The following is an 18,516-nucleotide window of genomic DNA, read 5'->3' as shown; positions in this document are numbered from 1 at the left end:
ACCTCATGAGGCATACACGGGGCACAACAGCTCCTCTACATGGCGTGACAGGCTGCATGATGATGTATGTGGAGGGGCCCCTTCACCCACACCCAGCGGAGGCCCTCTGTCCCCAGCCACCACAGTCTCCCTGCATAATGCCTCTTTTCAGGAAGCAGCCCAGCACATCTCGCAGCCCCTACACAATTTGCAACCTCAGGACATTTCTCTCATGTTCTCTAAGTTTGCAGAAATGTTAGATAAAGGATTGTCTCAAACTGCTTCCAGAATCGCCTCTGATATAAAGTCTGACCTCCCAAATTTTAGGCTCCCACATTGAAAGCATTGAAAATAAAGTCGATGCCACAATCGATCGAGTAAACCAAAATTCTGATCACTTTCAGGAATTGCATGATCAACTAGAAGGGGCCCTGGCTAAAATTGATGATTTGGAAAATAGGTCCAGAAGACTCAATTTCCGGATCAGGGGTCTCCCTGAGTCTATTACAGACATCCCAGATGCAGTGCATTGCCTCATCAAATCTCTCATCCCTGATGTCAGGGTTGACACGCTAGAGTTGGACCGAGCACATAGGGCTCTGGGACCCCCACGCCAGGATGGCCTTCCGTGTGATATCGTGGTCAAGCCACACTACTATAGTGTCAAGGAAGAGGCCATGAAAAGGGCCCGGACATCCCCGCAGATACAATTACTGGGCCACCAGATCCAAATCTACGCAGATATTTCGCCCTTCACCATCCAGAAGAGAAGGTCTCTTAAGCCACTCCTGACGGTTCTAACACAAAAGAATATCAAGTACTTATGTACGCTTCAGAGGCAAAGGCCTCGTGTTACTAATGTTAATATCTTTACTCTTATCTGTCTTCTGAACAATAGCTTGCGGTCTCGCAAGTTCTGGTCTTTCGTTTTGCTAATTAATAGGGTCTCCGGACCAGTAGGCCTAGGTGTTCATTCAATTTGCTACTACATGTTTATCCATTAGGGGTTCGGAGGACGGAGGGGTCCTCTAACGCACTCCCCCGCACTTGGACAGGCTGACCGCGTGGTCTCGCCTTTCCTGGCATGGGTACTTCCTCCTCTGTGGGGAACACCATGTTGGTTTCCTCAGCATTTGAAGTGGTCTCTCTCGTCCGTGGTGGTCGACGGGATACTTGGTTGCTTCCGCTTATGTCCCATGGCACACAGTGGAATTCTAGCATGAAGGTAAGTGGTCAAGGGTCACAAGACTTCACTCCCGCTCTGCTCCATGGCTAACTCACCCACTCAGAGACCTTCCCTACGCATAGCCTCTCACAACGTGCAGGGTCTTAATTCCCAGATTAAACAAAAGAAAATATTTCAACATTATCATTCCCAAAAAATTTATATTTTATTCAGGAAACACATTTTCCCCAAATCTTTTCAACCCTCCTTCATTCACGCCAAATACCCCAGATTTTATTTAGCCAACTCTGATAACAAAACTAAAGATGTCGACCTGTTTTTCTTGTGTAGGACTCAGTTCTCTCTGGTTTCTGAATTTAGGAACCCAGAGGGCAGATTCCTGATGATTAAAATCCTCATAGATGAACAACTCTATTCCCTCATTTCGTACTATGCACCCAACAAGGGGCAAGCAAAGTTCTTTCAATCCCTCTTCCAAATTTAACTCCGCTTACAGAAGGTATAGTCATCTACGGGGGCGACTCCAACATAACTTTTGATGCAGGTACCGATAAAACGCGTCCTCCAGGCAGAGTCTAAAGGTGGCCAGGCAATTATTTCACTACGGTTTGGTGGATGTTTGGAGGGAACTGAACCCCAGGGCTCCAGATTACACTCACTACTCCAGCCCTCATCAAACCTTTGCGAGAATTGATCATCTTTTTATTTTTCAACAACATGTCCCGATGGCTCAGCGATCGGTCATTAGGGACTCTGTCTGGTCGGACCATTCTCTTGTCCTCATGTCTCTATGTGGCGGCCCAATGCCACGCTCTGGGTTCCACTGGAGACTGAATGCCTCCATTCTTAGCAACCCTACCGAGGTCCGAGAAATAGAAAAACACATTCAGGAGTACTTCCTATTAAATGACGTGGACGAGGTCTCACCCTCCTCTCTGTGGGCGGCCCATAAGGCCACGATTAGAGGTTATCTAATCCAAATCTCAACTAGATTGCGTACGGCTCAAAAGGCAGATATCGAGAGGCTGGAGAGGGATTTTACCTCTTTAAGCAAACTGCAAAAATCCAAACCCTCTTCGGGCTCTGCATCAAGACTGAGTTGAACTTGGCCCTAACTGCGCTGGCAGAAAAGGAACTCAGATGGGAGGGAGGACGCTTCTATCACCAATCTGACAAACTTGGCACATTGTTGGCGAGACGGTTAACCCCTAAAACCAGATCCTATACACTCCCCAAAATAAAATTGAGGGATGGCTCCCTCACTCGGAATCCCCCAAAATTTATGGAAGCTTTCCATAAGTTCTACCTCTCTCTACAGCAAATCTGGGTCGTAACCTTCCCCTGAAGCTATAAATTCATTTTTGCAGTCGGTACAACTACCCAGTCTGAAGGAACAGCATAGGGAGGAAGTTGAATCCCCAATCTCTGCCGAAGGAAGTAGAGCAGGTCATTAAAAACCTTAAAACTAATTCAGCACCGGGCCCAGATGGCTTCTCTGTTCCGTATTACAAACACTTTTCCCCGATCCTCACCCCGTACCTAGCATGCTTCTTTAATCATCTTAGGTCAAGAACACCCCTGGCTACAACCATGAATTCAGCATTTGTAACCGTAATACCGAAGTCAGGAAATGACCCCAGTTGCACCTCTAATTATAGACCCATATCCTTGATCAATAATGACCTCAAAATCTTAACAAAAATTTTGGCTGATTAGAATCTCTAACTTCATTAGCCTTTACATTCATGGGGACCAGGTCGGTTTTTTCCCTGGGCGGCAGGGGCCGGATCGGATCCGGAGGGCTGTAGATATAATCTCGCTATTGAGATGGGATGGGGGCCCCCGCCAACAGGGCTTCCTGCTTTCCCTGGATCTTATGAAGGCCTTCGACTCGGTCTCCTTGTCTTTTCTGGTCCCCATCCTGGAGAAATGGGGATTTGGTCAGTCCTTTATGAACATAATTAATGCTTTATATTCAACCCCAGAAGCCCAGATTAAGATGCCAGGGCATTACTCAAACCCTTTCCCAATTTGTCGAGACACGAGACAGGGATGCCTCCTATCACCGCTGATCTTTACCATGATCATTGTGACGCTGGCTATCGCCATCAGAGCTCATCCCAATATTAAAGGGATCCAATGTGGAACCAAAAGCTCATAAGTGCGCCCTATTCGCTGACGATGTGTTACTTTTCATATCGTCTCCAAGCACCTCGCTTCCGATTATATGCCGGTTGCTGGATGATTTCGGCAAAGTGTCAGGACTTACGGTCGACTATTCTAAGTCCCTAGCACTCAATATTAACTTACCATCTTAGATGGTAGCTCAACTCAAAGACAGTTTTAGGTTTTACTGGTCGGAATCTGTGCTTCCATACTTGTGGATCAATTTGACAGCTTCTATAGACAAACTTTACTCGGCCAACTACCCTGCCACGTTTCGGAGACTGGAGGACGACCTAGCCTTTTGGGATAAACTGAGCATTTCTTGGTTACACAGGCAACTCTATAAAAATCACTTTACTCCCACGTATCTTATATCTCTTTAGATCCCTACCTATCCCCGTCCCTAAAGACAGTCTTTGTTCCTCTCAGTCCAAAATTATGACATTTATCTGGGGATCCAAGGGTCATAGAATTTCCAGGGGAACCCTCTTCCGCAAAAGAGACCGGGGGGGACTGGGAGTGCTGAACGTGATCTGTTACTACCGGCAGCTCAGCTTTCCCAACTATCCACCATCTATTCTAAAATTGCTCACCCAGATTGGGTACACATGGAGAGGCAGACCATCCCTGGCTACACCCTTGACTACATCTTGTGGTGACCATCCAAGGACAGACCGGCCATTTTGGCACCCTCACTTTCACACTCACTAGCTCTCTGGGATTCCCTTAAAAATAGCCCACACTTGACCTCTTGCTGGAAGCCACTCTCCCACATTAAGGCCTTTCGCTGGTGGCTAGATAAGGGGATATACGGGATTGGTCACTTTGTAACCCCCTCAGGACCCATCACTTTAGCCCACTGCATTAGTAAGCTTGAGGTGCCAGGAAGGGAAAAATTAAGATTTCAACAAATCTCCCACTTAGATCCTTAGGGCTCTCTACTCCTCAACCTCCATCCATAATGGAATACCAGCTGAATACCAGCATGGAGCAGAGGGGGGGATTTTGGTGATTTACCGAACACTCGCTCAGGCTGACTCTAAAACGCTCTTCACATGCAAATGGGAAAATGATCTACAACAACAATGGACTGTAGCTGAATGGCATAACGCATCAGTTGCTGCCTCAAAAGGTCTACTTAACAAAGCTTTGGTCGAAGCCAACTTGAAAATACTAATGCAGTGGTATATGGTGCCTCTGCGACTGTCCAGGATCTACATGAATGTGTCCCCCTTATGTTTCCGCAATATGGACCTGGAGTGGTGTTTTCAGGCTTCCAGCTCCCTTTAGGGGTGCTGGAGCTTGGGTGCATACCCCCTACTTAGGTTCAGATAAGTTTGGGGAGGGAATGAGCGTATGTTACGTGCCTTTATTTGAAGTTTTTGATAATCATCTGACAAGACCCATCAGTTTAGAACTGTAATCTTTGGGTTCCATTCTGGGTCTCTTGGTCAGCAAATGTCTTTTGGCGACACAATACTATTGTCTGTAATACTAAGCAATGTTCATGATACTTTGTTTGCTTCTTTGTATACTCAATAAAAATTATTGAAAGTAAAATGTAGGACCTGGAAACGCAAGTACCCCTTCAAGGAGGAAGAGGAGGAAAGATTTTTTAAGATACCCGGACTAGATGCTTCCCTTGCACAGGTGTCCAAACAATCTGACCTCTCTTTCAAGGATGCAGGCAATATCGGGGATCAAATGGGCTGACAGTCCGAGACCCTTCTGCGCAGGGCCTAGGAGGAGAATGCTGTGGCCATGAGTTCATCTTTGGCTTCGCGCTGATCCCCTATCTGGATGACTTTTTTGGTTTACAACCAGAGTCGCAATCCCCTACTGTCCGACCTGGACAAGGTAGTAAGTACCTTGGAGTCCCTGGGGTGGTTAATCAGCCAGGAAAAATCCTCTCCGACTCCGGCGCAGTCCAAGGTTTACCTCGGGTTACTGGTAGATTCGGTGGCACAGAAGCTTGTGTTGCCCCTGGGGAAAGTAGAGGGCCTGATAGCTGCAGTCGCGTCCCTCCTAGAGACAGAGGAGGTCTCCTTCAGAGGAGTTATGAGAGTCCTTGGGTTAATGACAGCTTGTATTACTGCGTTGCCATGGGCTTCACTCCAGGACTCTCCAGCAGTTCCTCCTATCCTCCTGGGATGGAAAAAGGGGAACCTTAGATGAAAAGGTCTCCATTCCAGGAGTCTTTACAGTGGTGGCTCAATGTTCAAAGGTTGGGGGAGGGTCACCACTGGGCTCAGCTCTAACCCCTCAGGGTGAAGACCGATGCCAGTGCCTGGGGTTGGAGGGTCCCATCTGAAAGAACTGTGGGGCCCAGGGTGTCTGGAACCAAGTTCATTCTCCAACTTCCGGGAGTCAGGGAAGCCTCAAAAGAGAGACCGGGGATAGATAGAGATAGAATAGGAAGGTCAAGAGGTTCTTTTCACTGTCCAGGGAGTAATGATCCAAGAGGGTGGATGCGTTGGCCCAAGACTGGGACTTTCACTTTGCCTATGCCCCCTTGGCTCTGATCCCAAAGATAGCGGAGAAGCTACGTCAGTCCGAGGGCAGACTGATTTTAATTGCTCCCTGGTGGCCCAAGAGGACCTGGTTCCCTACCCTGGGAAATTTGTTTGTGTCCCCTCCACAGCATCTTCCGGAGCATCAGGACCTTCTCCTACAGGGTCCAGTCTGCCAACCAAACTCCGGTTTCTTCAAGCTAGCAGCTTGGCTCTTGAAAGGGAGAGCCTGAGGAAGAGGGGTTGTTCAGAGAGAGTAATTGACACCCTGTTACAGAGTAGGAAGCCGGTTACCAGGGGTATTTATGCCAAATTCTGGGTAGTCTTCTCGCATTGGTGTCAGACGAGGGGGACTTCTCAGCAGAAGATCCCTGCGATCCTGGATTTCCTCCAGGACGGCGCAAATCAGGGTCTAGCTACTAAGGCACTCGGGGGTCCAGGTAGCAGCCTTGTCCAGTTTTTTTGGAAATGAGACTGGCACTGAACCCACTGATCAAGAGATTTTGTTGGCTAGGGAGAGGATGTCCCCGGTGCAAATGAACCAAAGGATCTTACCCTATCCTTGGAGCCCTGACCAAGGCACTGTTCAAGACCTTGGCTCATATCCCGCTTAAATTACTTTCCCTTAAAACAACCTTCCTGCTGGCCATTACAACAGCCAGGCGGACAAGTGATCTCCAGGCTCCGTCTGTAAAAGATCCCCTTTTTCTTATTATTTGCCCTGTACCTTTCCGAGAGGTGGCCTCACGGTTCCGCAGGACGCAGGAGATCATCCTTCCTTTGTTTTGTGCCAATCCTCAGAACAAGAAGGAAAGTTCATTTCATTGTTTAGATGTCTGAATGACCAGTTACACTTACTGGTAACCATGTTTCTGGGAAGTCTTCCCGGGCGGCATGCCTACTTCCCACCCGTTTTTTGTGTGTTGGTGTTGTATGAACATTTGGGGTGGTTCTCTCTTGTGCACTGGTGTGGGTCAATACTTTTTCACGACTGAGGAGCTCAGGGAGGGGCGGGTGTTTTTGACCTCTTCTTTGATTGTGTTTCTTGTCAGGTGGGACCAGTCCTCTCTCTGCTGTCCTGGAAAACTTCTCAGAAACACTGTTACCGGTAAGTGTAACTGGTAATTTTCGCCAGAGATAAAACTATAATTCTACCACTTTATAAAACTCTGGTCAGGCCACATCTGGAATATTCCATCCAGTTTTGGTCTCCAGTCCTCCAAAGGGATGTGCTGGAGAAAGTCCAAAGAAGGGCAACTAAATGAATTATGGGGCTGTGAAACCTCAAATACGAGGAACGACTACAATCGCTAAATGTATTCACGCTGGAGAAAAGACACTTGAAAGGAGATATGATAGCTATTTACAAATATCTCAGTGGTGATCCCAGCATAGGAAAAAAGCTATTCAATCTCAGGGGGTGTGAGAGGACACGGGGACACACAATGAGATTGGAGGATAATCGGTTTAATCTTAAGCTGCTTAGGGTTTTTTCACTGTCGGTAGTAAGAATGTGGAACTCTCTTCCACAAGTGGTGGTGGCTGCGGGGAGTATTGATATTTTTAAGAGACTCTTGGACGTGCATCTTAAAGAACATAATATACAGGGATATTGGAAATGATTTACACTGACACACGTGCACCTACACAGGTCAGACTGGATGGACTATTGTATTTATTCAACCTTACCTACTATGCAACTATGTCCTGCATTCTGCACACTGTACCCTTCTCCTGCATCTCCTGTCCTGTGGTGACCTACACCCTTCTCTGGTACCTGGCACCCCATGTCTTGCATTCTGTACCCTACACCACATGTCTTGTATTCTACACCACATGTCCTGCATTCTACACACAGCACAACATGTCCTGCACCCTTCTCCTGCACCTTGCACCCCATGTCCTGTGTTCTGCACCTCACAAATAACCTGCCCTGCCACAGGTGCCAATAACTCACACTTCCCTTAAAAACTTTCCAAACTTTTTTAGCTGGCTCCTAGATTGAAAGCAAATTTGTCAAGCCTCACCATACGTGACTTCCTCCCCTCCCCCTCACCCCCTTCATTATGTAAGTCATGCTGAGATAATCTCCCATTGGCTGAGCAATATTCTCATTTGTCTCTGAGCTCCTTCTTGCTATTCCTCGTCCTGCCTGTTGTTTCCTTGGATTGATTTTCTGTGTAGTGACCCCGGCTTCATCTCTTGGATGCATTCGTCTGTTGCTTGTCCTGACCTTTATCCTGATTCCTGGATCTCCTCCTCATCTCTCCTCCATATCCTCTTACACAGCTTTTCTCCACACCTGCAGTGATCCTGGGGGTGGAAACTTGGCACCAGCACTCAGCAAAATCCATCCCCACCATTAGGAGCTCTGGAGAAAATGGTCTGCTATTTACACTCCATTCCTCCGCACGTCACCTGATCACATGAGAGCTTACTTTCACACATTCCTGACAGATTTCTGTATGTAAAGGTCAAAGTTCCCTCTTCAGTTTAGGAGAGGAAGGACACACCCAAGAACAATGATTTGGTTTGTACAGGAGCCTCATCTAGAGGACCCCTCAAATCTCCCCATCCAAATGTCCCTTCATCCAGAGTCTATATGTCCTATGACATCACACTGACCTCACAGCTCCTCCCCCCAATGTCCCTCTATCTGGATTTTTTTCTGATGCTCTTAGGACATGGGCAGACCCTTGGCATCCTCAATAGCAAAGTGGGACTGTTGGTCCTGAATTGTATGTAATGACATCAGAATGCCTGCTACAAGCTTTTACCCTGCATAGTGTGGGGTTTCTGTGTAAGTAAATTCTACATCAGCCATAGGTGGGCTTTAATAAAACGGAAACCTGAATGGAGGGTGATGAGGATTCTGGGAATATCATTTGATTTTATTATTTGTGTCCAGATCTACATTTTTCCTCCTGTGAAGTCTGGAGATCATATGACCATCACATTGCCTCCACCTCCCTCCCTGATAGAATAGAGAAATACAAAGAAGATTCTAGAAGTCACCAGAGAGATGATGGAGGAGAGGTGAGGAGGATTCTGGGAATTCTGGGACATTATCCAGTAACAGACAAGGGATGTGTCTGGATAGTGACTGTATCATTGTGTGTGTCAGGTTCCTATAAGGTGTCAGGATGTCACTGTCTATTTCTCCATGGAGGAGTGGGAGTATTTAGAAGGACACAAGGATCTCTACAAGGACGTCATGATGGACAATCAGCCGCCCCTCACATCACCGGGTAAGAGGAGACTTTATTGTAAAGGAGAGAGCAGTACGGAGGCTCCACCTAGATCCCCCATCATCTGATAAACACATAGAAACAATGTATTCAGTCAGTGTGTGTGTTTCCTACAGATGGATCCAGTAATGGGAACCCACCAGAGAGATGTCCCCATCCTCTGTATTCCCGGGATTCCTCACAGGAAGATCACACCATCCCCCACCATCATCAGGTAGATGAGGAACAATCACTGATAGTATCATTAGGATCTGTACATTATCTGCATTGTTACCATTTATGTAATTGTTCTTCTATATTCAGAGTGGAGACCTGAGAGATTCTAAAGTTGAGGTTAAAGAAGAGATAAAAGAGGAGGATGATGAGGATGGGGTGATGGAGGAGTCAGAGTCTCTAAAAGAACACAAAGATCGGTACCAGGACACCATGGTGGAGTCATCCAGCTACAGAAACCCACCAGAGAGATGTCCCCATCCTCTGTATTCCCGGGATTCCACACAGGAAGATCACACCATCCCCCACCATCATCAGGTAGATGATTGACAATTATTGGTAGTTCTGATTTATACACAGCATGTTTGTTACAATGAATGTTTTATTACATATTTCAGAGTGGAAACCCCGGGGATGATAATATTGATGTTAAAGAAGAGTATAAAGAGGAGTATGGAGTGATGGAGGAGTTTTCAGAAGGACACAAGGATATGATGGAGCCACCAAATACCAGGAACCCACCAGAGAGATGTCCCCATCCTTTGTATTCCCAGGATTCCACACAGGAAGATCACACCATCCCCCACTGTTACAAGGTTGGTAGGATGGAGCATCTAGAACATGGACTTGTGTGAATTTTTTTATGTGATGTCACAATATTAAAGCTTATATTTTGCAGATGATATTTTCTCTAATTTTCTTTATTTAGAGTGGAGATCCAATCGATATAGAATTTGAGGTTAAAGAAGAAGAAGAAGAGACGTATGTGAGGGATGATCAGCAGTCTACGGAGGAGGATGGAATAACGGGGACATTTATAGAGCAGGTCACTCCTACAGAGATCAGCACAGGTGGGTCATTAACACCAAATACATTCCTCCACCCATACTGCTCACTAGGGATGGGCTATCTGTTCGAGATGAACAGGAGTTCGACTCAAACATTTGCCCGTTTTGGGTGTATGCGGCAAATTCGAAAAGCCGCGGGAACACCCTTTAAAAGTCTATGGGAGAAATCTTAAGTGCTAATTTTAAAGGCTTAAATGCAAGTTATTGTCATAAAAAGTGTTTGGGGACCGGGGTCCTGCCCCAGGGGACATGTATTAATGCAAAAAAAAAAGTTTTAAAAACTAAAGTTTTTTTCGGGAACAGTGATTTTAATAATGCTTAAAGTGAAACAATAAAAGTGAAATATTCCTTTAAATTTCGTACCTGGGGGTGTCTATAGTATGCAGTACTTGCGCTAGTGACAGCTATTAAAGTGGTTGTAAACCCTTACAAACCACTTTGACCTACAGGTAAGCCTAGATTAAGGCTTACCTGTAGGTCCAAGAAATATCTCCCAAACCTATACGGTTTAGGAGATATTTGCCCGAAGACAGGCACCGCTATCTACGGCGCATGCGCCGTAGACAGCGGAGCGCAGGCGCACTGAGCGGGGCATCGTCGATGACGGCAATGCCGCGAGTCTCGGCTCCCGTGCGCACGCGCGGGAGTGACGTCATCGCTGCTCCGGCGAATCACAGCGCCAGAGCAGCGAGACCCACCAAGAAGATGGACGCTCGGAACTACAGGGGACAGCGGTGACTTCGCTGGCTCCTGTGTCAGATAAGTGACACATAATGGACTACTATGCGATGCATAGTAGTCCATTACGCTTTGCCTTTACAGGGAATCAAAGAGGAAGTAAACTCATCAGGGTTTACTTCCTCTTTAATGACTTGTCGGTCCCGACAATACACATAAAAGTCATTGAAAAAAAAAATGCGTGGGGGTCCCCCAAAATTCCATTACCAGGCCCTTCAGGTCTGGTATGGATATTAAGGGGAACTCCTCGCCAAAATGTGAAAAATTGGCGTGGGGTTACCCCCAAAAATCCATACCAGACCCTTATTCGAGCATGCAACCTGGCAGGCCGCAACAAGAGAGGGGGGACGAGAGAGCGCCCCCCCCATCCTGAACCATACCAGGCCACATGCTCTCAACATGGGGAGGATGTTCCCATGTTGATGGGGACAAGGGCCTCATCCACACCAAACCCTTATCCGAGCACGCAACCTGCCAGGCCGCAGGAAAAAAGTGGGGACGAGAGAGCGCCCCCCATCCTGAACCCTACCAGGCCACATGCCCTCAACATGGGGAGGATGTTCCCATGTTGATGGGGACAAGGGCCTCATCCCCACAACCCTTGCCCGGTGGTTGTGGGGGTCTGCAGGCGGGGGTCTTATCGGAATCTGGAAGCCCCCTTTAACAAAGGGGACACCCAGATCCCACCCCTATGTGAATTGGTAAGGGATACATTGTACCCGTACCGTTTCACAAAAAGAAAGTGTCAATGTTAAAAAACCACAGGAGACAGCTTGGGACAAGTCCTTTATTAAAAAACAAAACGGGGGGCGTGGCCTGACCTTGCATGGAGTAGGACGCGTGTCTCCGGAGCTCCGCCGAGGAATCCTGTCTCCCACGCTGATCCTGTGACACCACAGCACCGATACTTACCTGAACACGTCTGGCAGGCGTCCCTCCATTCCGGCGCATATGTCTCCCTCGAAATCCCAACGATCTGCGGGGGCGCGGTTGTCACAATACCGCTGACATGTGAGTGAGGAGGGGGAGGAAAATGGCAGCGCGGAGGAGCCGGGAGGGCCGCGTGTGGCGGGAGACACGGACAGGCTTCTTGAAGCCATTACATTATGCCGCACGTCCCTTACATCCCAAATTGAGGAAGTGCAAATGGACATCTCTTTATTGAGGCAGGACTTTCAGAAACTGCGTGACCGGGTAAGGGACACTGAGACCCGTATTAGCAATGTGGAAGACGCTCTCCCACCACTGCAAAATGATGCTGACCACATGCAGAAGCAAATAGACCTCCTGATTACTAAACAGGACGAAATGTAAAATCCCATACGCAGATGCAACATCCGATTGATTGGTCTTCCGGAGGGGGCTGAAGGTAAGGACCCCACAACTTTTCTGGAACAATTGCTGATAAGTACCTATGGCCGAGAGTCTTTTTCCCCCATGCTGGCGGTTGAACGCGCGCATCGTATGCCTGCCAGGCCTCCACCTCAGGGTGCACCTCCACGCACCTTTATTGCAAAACTCCTGAACTATAAGGACAGAGATGCTGCCCTCCGCATGGCCCGGGAAAAGGGTAATATCCCTGAGGGCAATACTAAAGTTGCAATCTTTCCTGATTTTTCCGCGGACGTCCAGAAACGCCGACCGAGTTTCATGGAGGCCAAAAGATTACTACGTGCACAGCAAGTGAAATACTCTATGCTATTCCCAGCACGCCTCAGGGTGGAGGCAGGAGACCGGGCGCTCTTCTTTGAACAACCCAGAGAGGTCATAGCATGGCTAGAACGCAGAGTGCCTCAAGATGGAGCTGCCTGAGACCCTTTGGGACGTGTGAGCTAACACTTTTTTTGTTTTCCCCCTGGTGTCCTGGAACTGTGGCAGGTTGCCTGATCTCTCTTTGCTGCTCTATTATCGCTAGGGTGCTTGCATCTGAGGCGTATGTTACCTTGATGCCCTTTCTACTTTGAGATGTGCTGAACTTTCCGATTCTGGGACTTCTGCGCCTGCTGATGGTGTCAACGTTCATGGATCACTTTTTTCCCTTTTTTCTTAGTGTCCCTGTTGAGGGACCTTTTCTGCAATACATACCTGTTTGTTTTGTTTCAACAATTTTGGTTTTCCTTTTTTTCTTTCTTCTTTTTTCTCCCGGAGCAAGGGGAGACATGTTAGACCTACGGTCTAATTGCACGGTGCAGCGGAAATCTGCTCCATTGTCTGCTGGGACCTCTTCTTGTCATGAGGGAACTGGTCACTGGGACTGGACAGCAACTGACACGTTTGCCTATTTACCCGGGTCACCACTGTGTGCTGTTATACAGGGGGCTCTGGTACCGGTGGCCACGACCCTCTTTCAAAATAATTGTTCTAAATTTTCTTATTGATTTAATGAAACTGGTTTTCCCAGCCAGGCATGTTTGGTTGTTCAGGGAATATGCCCGCACAAGTTGGGGTTGGTGCAGGGTAGGGTGGGGGGAGGGGGGTGGTTTGGTTGGGGTTTCCATGCAGAAGATTACTATAAATAAGTTGAAGTATGTATCTGGACTAAGTGTTGCTTTTACAGAATGTTTTTTACCACCACTGCATATGCAGCCCCTGTTTGGGCTGGATCAAGCACACCTGTATTGGGGTGCGCTTATAGGAGGGCTGTTAGGGGGAAAGCCGACTGCACTCATTACTTTATATGACTATATATGGCATCTATACGGTTTCTTACCTGGAACGTGAGGGGCCTGCGTGATAAAATTAAGCGCGCGGCAGCCTTCACGTTCCTCAAAAAGCAAAGGGCAGAAGTGATGGTGCTAGTGAGACACATGTGGAGGGTGGACTGCATATGGCCCTTAAACGCCCTTGGATTGGGTGGGCATTTCATTCCACCTACACGTCTCATTCGAGGGGGGTTTCGGTATTTGTAGCTAAGTCTGTCCAATTTGAACTTTGCAAAATTCTTACTGACCCACAGGGCAGGTTTGTTTTTCTACATGCTAAATTGTATGGGGAACCCTACCTTATTATGGCCTTTTATATCCCCCCTCCATTTACCATGACGTTGGTTGTTGAGGGACTGTCTTTTATGTCCAGACATCCGGCGGTTCCGGTTATCTGGCTGGGGGATTTCAACACTACGCTTAACCCTTCCCTGGATAGGCTCAAACCCCCCGAGTTGATGATGGGGCAAGCTAGGACCACTAGGTTGTCCAGGCTTATAACCACCATTCACCTTGTGGACACTTGGAGACACAAATTCCCTCAAAAGAAGGAGTATTCATGCTTCTCACCCACACATGGTTCTCTCTCCCGTATTGACTTTATACTAATATCTCAACAACTCACTCCCAGACTCAGGGAAGTATTGTTCTGCCCCAGACTACTTTCGGACCACAGCCCCTACTCTGTAGTGCTTGACGTACCCCTGGGTAGGCCTCCGCGGGTGTGGCGGCTAAATCCGTTCTGGCTGACATTATTACCTGAAGATGACACTATTGAGGCGGAGTGGATAAAAAATTTTGAGGACAATGACCACACGGCCTCAGTTCCAGCAGTGTGGGATACATTTAAATTACACGCTCGATCGGTGCTGACTGCCCACATTATTAGGCTCAAAGCTGACTCGGCTACTGTCATTATGGAGGCTGAGGCAGATTTGAGCTCCATGGAACGCACCTACATAGATGACCCGTCTACGGCAAACGCTGATGCACTTAGACTACAGTCGAGAGTGGTCTCCCAGCTACACCACGACAAGGCCCGACAGAAACTTTTTTTTACCAAACAAAAATAATTTGAACCCGGGGAAAGAGCTGGTAAGTTGCTAGCATACTTGGTGCACAGGGAAGACAGGCCCCCGGTTGTTATTTCTTTGCGGGGTCAGGGTGATACAATGATCACGGACCCTTCTGAGGTGACAGCTAGATTTCAGGAATTTTTTGCAGACTTATACACCACTACAGTCTCAGACGACACCACTCCGATGGACAGCTTTTTGGCTCAGGTTTCCCTCCCCCAAGTTACGGAGGAACAGGTGCAGGCTCTGGAGGCTCCCCTGACCATCGATGAAATAGTGGGTGCTATTGCGGAATTTGCAAAATCCAAGTCGCCGGGGTCAGATGGTCTTCCTATTGAATTTTATTCCCGTTACCAAGACGTGCTGGCGCCTAGGCTTCTCGCCCTCTATGGGAGTCTCTTTGATACACTGACATTGCCTCCGTCCATGAGGGAGGCAACGATAGTATTGATTCCCAAACCTGGAAAAGATCCGGGTTTCCCGGAATCACACCGCCCAATCTCCCTATTGCAGGTAGATATTAAGATTTTAGCTAAAATACTCGCTACTAGATTGAACGGAGTGATCCTTAACCTGATTCAGGCTGACCAGGCGGGCTTTATGCCGGGGCGGAATACGTCGTTCAATCTACGCAGGCTCTATATAAATCTACAGGCAACGCATGAGGCGGTGGGTGAGCGTGTGGTAGTGACACTTGACACGGCTAAGGCATTTGACTCAGTGGAATGGGAGTATTTGTGGAAGTGTCTAGCGGGATACGGCTTTGGCCCGAACTTTATCCGGTGGGTGAGGCTGCTGTATCATCACCCAACGGCTAAGGTGGTGGCGAATGGATGGTCCTCCCGGGCGTTTGGACTTAGTAGGGGTACCAGACAGGGGTGCCCACTGTCCCCGCTACTATATGCCTTGGCTGCTGAACCTTTAGCGGTGTCGATTCGTGCGGACCCTGCGATCAGGGGACTGACGATGGGTCGACTAACGGAAAAAATCAGTCAATACGCTGATGACACGCTGTTATACCTGGCGGACTCTGGCCCTTCCCTCGCAAAGGCCCTGCACATGATAGAGTGGTTTGGTAGCTTTTCCGGTCTTCGTATAAACTGGGAAAAATCCCAAATTTTACCTATTGACAGTTTTCCACAGTCAGAATCTCAGGCCAGTCTGCCTCTTCAGCGAGTTGGCACTATTAAGTATCTGGGTGTATATGTCTCTAGGAATCCAGCAGATTACATTGCGCTGAATGTAGAACCATTATTCTCCCTGGTGCGTGCCAAGATTCAGGCCTGGTCTCGCCTCCCCCTTGGGGTTTGGGGGCGCGTTAATCTGATTAAAATGGTCCTATTACCTAAAGTACTGTATGTGTTGTGGCATGCCCCGGTATACTTGCCGCTGAAATATTTTAAATCCCTTGAAAGTCTCCTTAGGCCCTTTGTGCGGGGGAATAATAGACACAAGCTTGCTTGGCAGGCTTTGAAAAGCCCGACTGATATGGAGGGCATGGCTCTTCCAGATCTAAATCACTACTATGTTGCCTCACAACTGTCTCAGCTTTTTCATGTAGACAAGACTGATAAACAACGTTTTCTCACCCTTCTCTGCCCTACTTGGGCACAAATTGCAGATGATCCGATAGCTGCTATCTCGACGGGGGCGGGGAGCTCTGCAGTGGAGCCAGGTAAACACTCCATGCTTTTTCACTACAGAAGGATTTGGGATCTGGCATCCACTAAATTGAATGTTACATCACCAAATGACTATACCCCACTTTGGCATAACAAACAATTGCCGGAACTTCAAAAGATCCAGGGTGTTCAGTTATGGGTATCGAGGGGAATATACTACCTGCATCACCTGATTCACCATGGCACTATTAAAACGTTTCAGGCGCTACAGGAGGAATTTGGTATTCCAAACACAATGCTATTTCAGTACCTACAGGTTCAGCATGCACTTAGAGCACAATTTCCGCAGTCATTCCCTCGGCCTGCTCCCAATCCTATTGTCGCCATAGTGAAGGATACTGATCCCAAAAAGCTTATCTCGTGCTTTTATGGTATGCTTACGGCCCCCGTCTCGGCGAGACTAGCGTATGCTCTGAAGTCCCGCTGGGAGGGTGATGTGGGTGAACTGACAGACGAGGAATGGGAGGAGGCTCTGGAGACGTGCAAGTTGGTGTCCCCTAGGCTCCAAGACAGGCTTTCTCAGATCTACATAGTGCATAAAGCATACCTCACCCCCCTCAGGACCGCCAAATATAATACGAATCAATCTGTGCTCTGCCCGATGTGTACTTTTGAGACTGGGTTGTTCTTCCATCTTATCTGGTCTTGCCCCAAACTGCAGGAACTTTGGAAACAAGTAGTATCATTTCTACATGATGTTATGGGCTCGCCCTTGGCTCTCGACCCCAAACCCTGTCTACTAGGGATATTTCCTGACGTATTAGATAAAGTTACTGGCACTTTCCTGCAGGAAACCTTGTTTTCTGTTCGAAAAGTGATAGCTAGACAGTGGATGAGGCCCCTTCCACCCCGGGTTGAGGACTGGAAACGGGAAGTTAATTCTACGCTCCCATATAAAAAATTCTTATATAAAAATAGGGGTTGCCCAGCTAAATATCATAGAATTTGGCATAGATGGCTGCAGGAGGCTGCCACGTGTGATGAGGGAATTTGATGTAATGTTGCAGTAAATAACATGTCGATGTTAGGACTTTCCTTGGCTGTGATACATAATGGCTACTGTAATGGAGAAATGTCTCTTATCTACTGTTATGGTTATGACGCAACACCTTTTGAATGTTCGGTGTATGCCACTGTGATTGTAATCTCTGCAATAATGTTCAATAAACATTACCGGTTTAATGAAAAAAAAAAAAAAGCAGAGATTCCAGCAATGACGCAGCGCTAACTTGACAGGTCGTATGTAGCTGAGGGCTGGGCCACCCGTCACGTGACCCCATCCACCTCTGACAAGGGTGAAAACGCTGGGGTTTCTCAGTGAGGTGCATGGGTGACCCCGCCCCCCTCTGATGCAACGGGAATCCTGCGTTGCATCATAGGGGGGTGGGGTCACCCGTACAAGTCACTGGGAAACCCCAGCATTTCCCTTTGTCAGAAGGGGACTTGGTGGCCCCTGTCACGTGACAGGTGGCCCCATCCTCAGCTACATAAGAAGTGTCAAGCTGGTACCGCATCATTGGCTGGGTGCCTCCGGTGGAGACAGGATCCTGTGTGTGTGTTCCTCGCTTGAGTTGCTGGAGATCAAGTATTGGATTACATCGCTGGAGTAGGAGCATAGATTTATTGGATTACATCGCTGGAATCTTTTTTGTTTTTTATTTTTAATAAAGGACTTGTCCCAAGCCGTCTCCTGTGTTTTTTTTTTTTTGTTTTTGTTTTTTAACATTTTGACACTTTCTTTTTGTGAAATGGTAGGAGTACAATGTACCCCTTACCAATTCACATAGGAGTGGGGCCAGGATCTGGGTGTCCCCTTTGTTAAAGGGGGCTTCCAGATTCCAATAAGCCCCCCCCACCCGCAGACCACCACAACCACCGGGCAGGGGTTGTGGGGATGAGGCCCTTGTCCCCAGCAACATGGGGACACCCTCCCCATGTTGAGGGCATGTGGCCTGGTACGGTTCAGGAGGGGGGCGCTCTATCGTCCCCACTCTTTTCCTGCGGCCTGCCAGGTTGCATGCTCAGATAAGGGTTTGGTGTGGATTTTTGTGGAAACTCCACGCCATTTAAAAAAAAAATATATAAAATTGGCGCGGCGTTCCCCTTAATATCCATACCAGAGCTGAAGGTTCTGGTATGGATTTTTGGGGGGAACCCCAAATTTTGGC

General features: G+C 47.9%; 1 protein-coding gene across 1 annotated transcript; it reads left to right on the top strand.

Annotated features, from left to right (window-relative positions):
* The first annotated feature begins 232 nt into the window (after positions 1-232).
* LOC143989868 (uncharacterized) lies at positions 233-9,259 on the top strand. Its single transcript, XM_077490145.1, has 3 exons — positions 233-6,949; positions 8,750-8,877; positions 8,966-9,259. Exons 1-3 carry the CDS (start codon positions 6,736-6,738, stop codon positions 9,155-9,157), a joined length of 534 nt encoding a protein of 177 aa, XP_077346271.1. The 5' UTR covers positions 233-6,735; the 3' UTR covers positions 9,158-9,259.
* The last annotated feature ends 9,257 nt before the right edge of the window (positions 9,260-18,516 follow it).

Source organism: Lithobates pipiens, unplaced genomic scaffold (assembly GCF_037356315.1).
Source record: "Lithobates pipiens isolate NorthernLeopardFrog02 unplaced genomic scaffold, aLitPip1_a1.2 Scaffold_18, whole genome shotgun sequence".
Taxonomy (NCBI): Eukaryota; Metazoa; Chordata; class Amphibia; order Anura; family Ranidae; genus Lithobates; species Lithobates pipiens.
This window is presented reverse-complemented; position numbering and strand designations above follow the sequence as displayed.

Coding starts and splice junctions, on each gene's coding strand:
- LOC143989868 (XM_077490145.1), top strand. CDS start 6,736: ATGCCTACTTCCCACCCGTTTTTTGTGTGTTGGTGTTGTATGAACATT. Junction 6,950..8,749: donor TCTCAGAAACACTGTTACCG/GTAAGTGTAACT, acceptor ATTTGTGTCCAG/ATCTACATTTTTCCTCCTGT. Junction 8,878..8,965: donor AGAGAGATGATGGAGGAGAG/GTGAGGAGGATT, acceptor TGTGTGTGTCAG/GTTCCTATAAGGTGTCAGGA.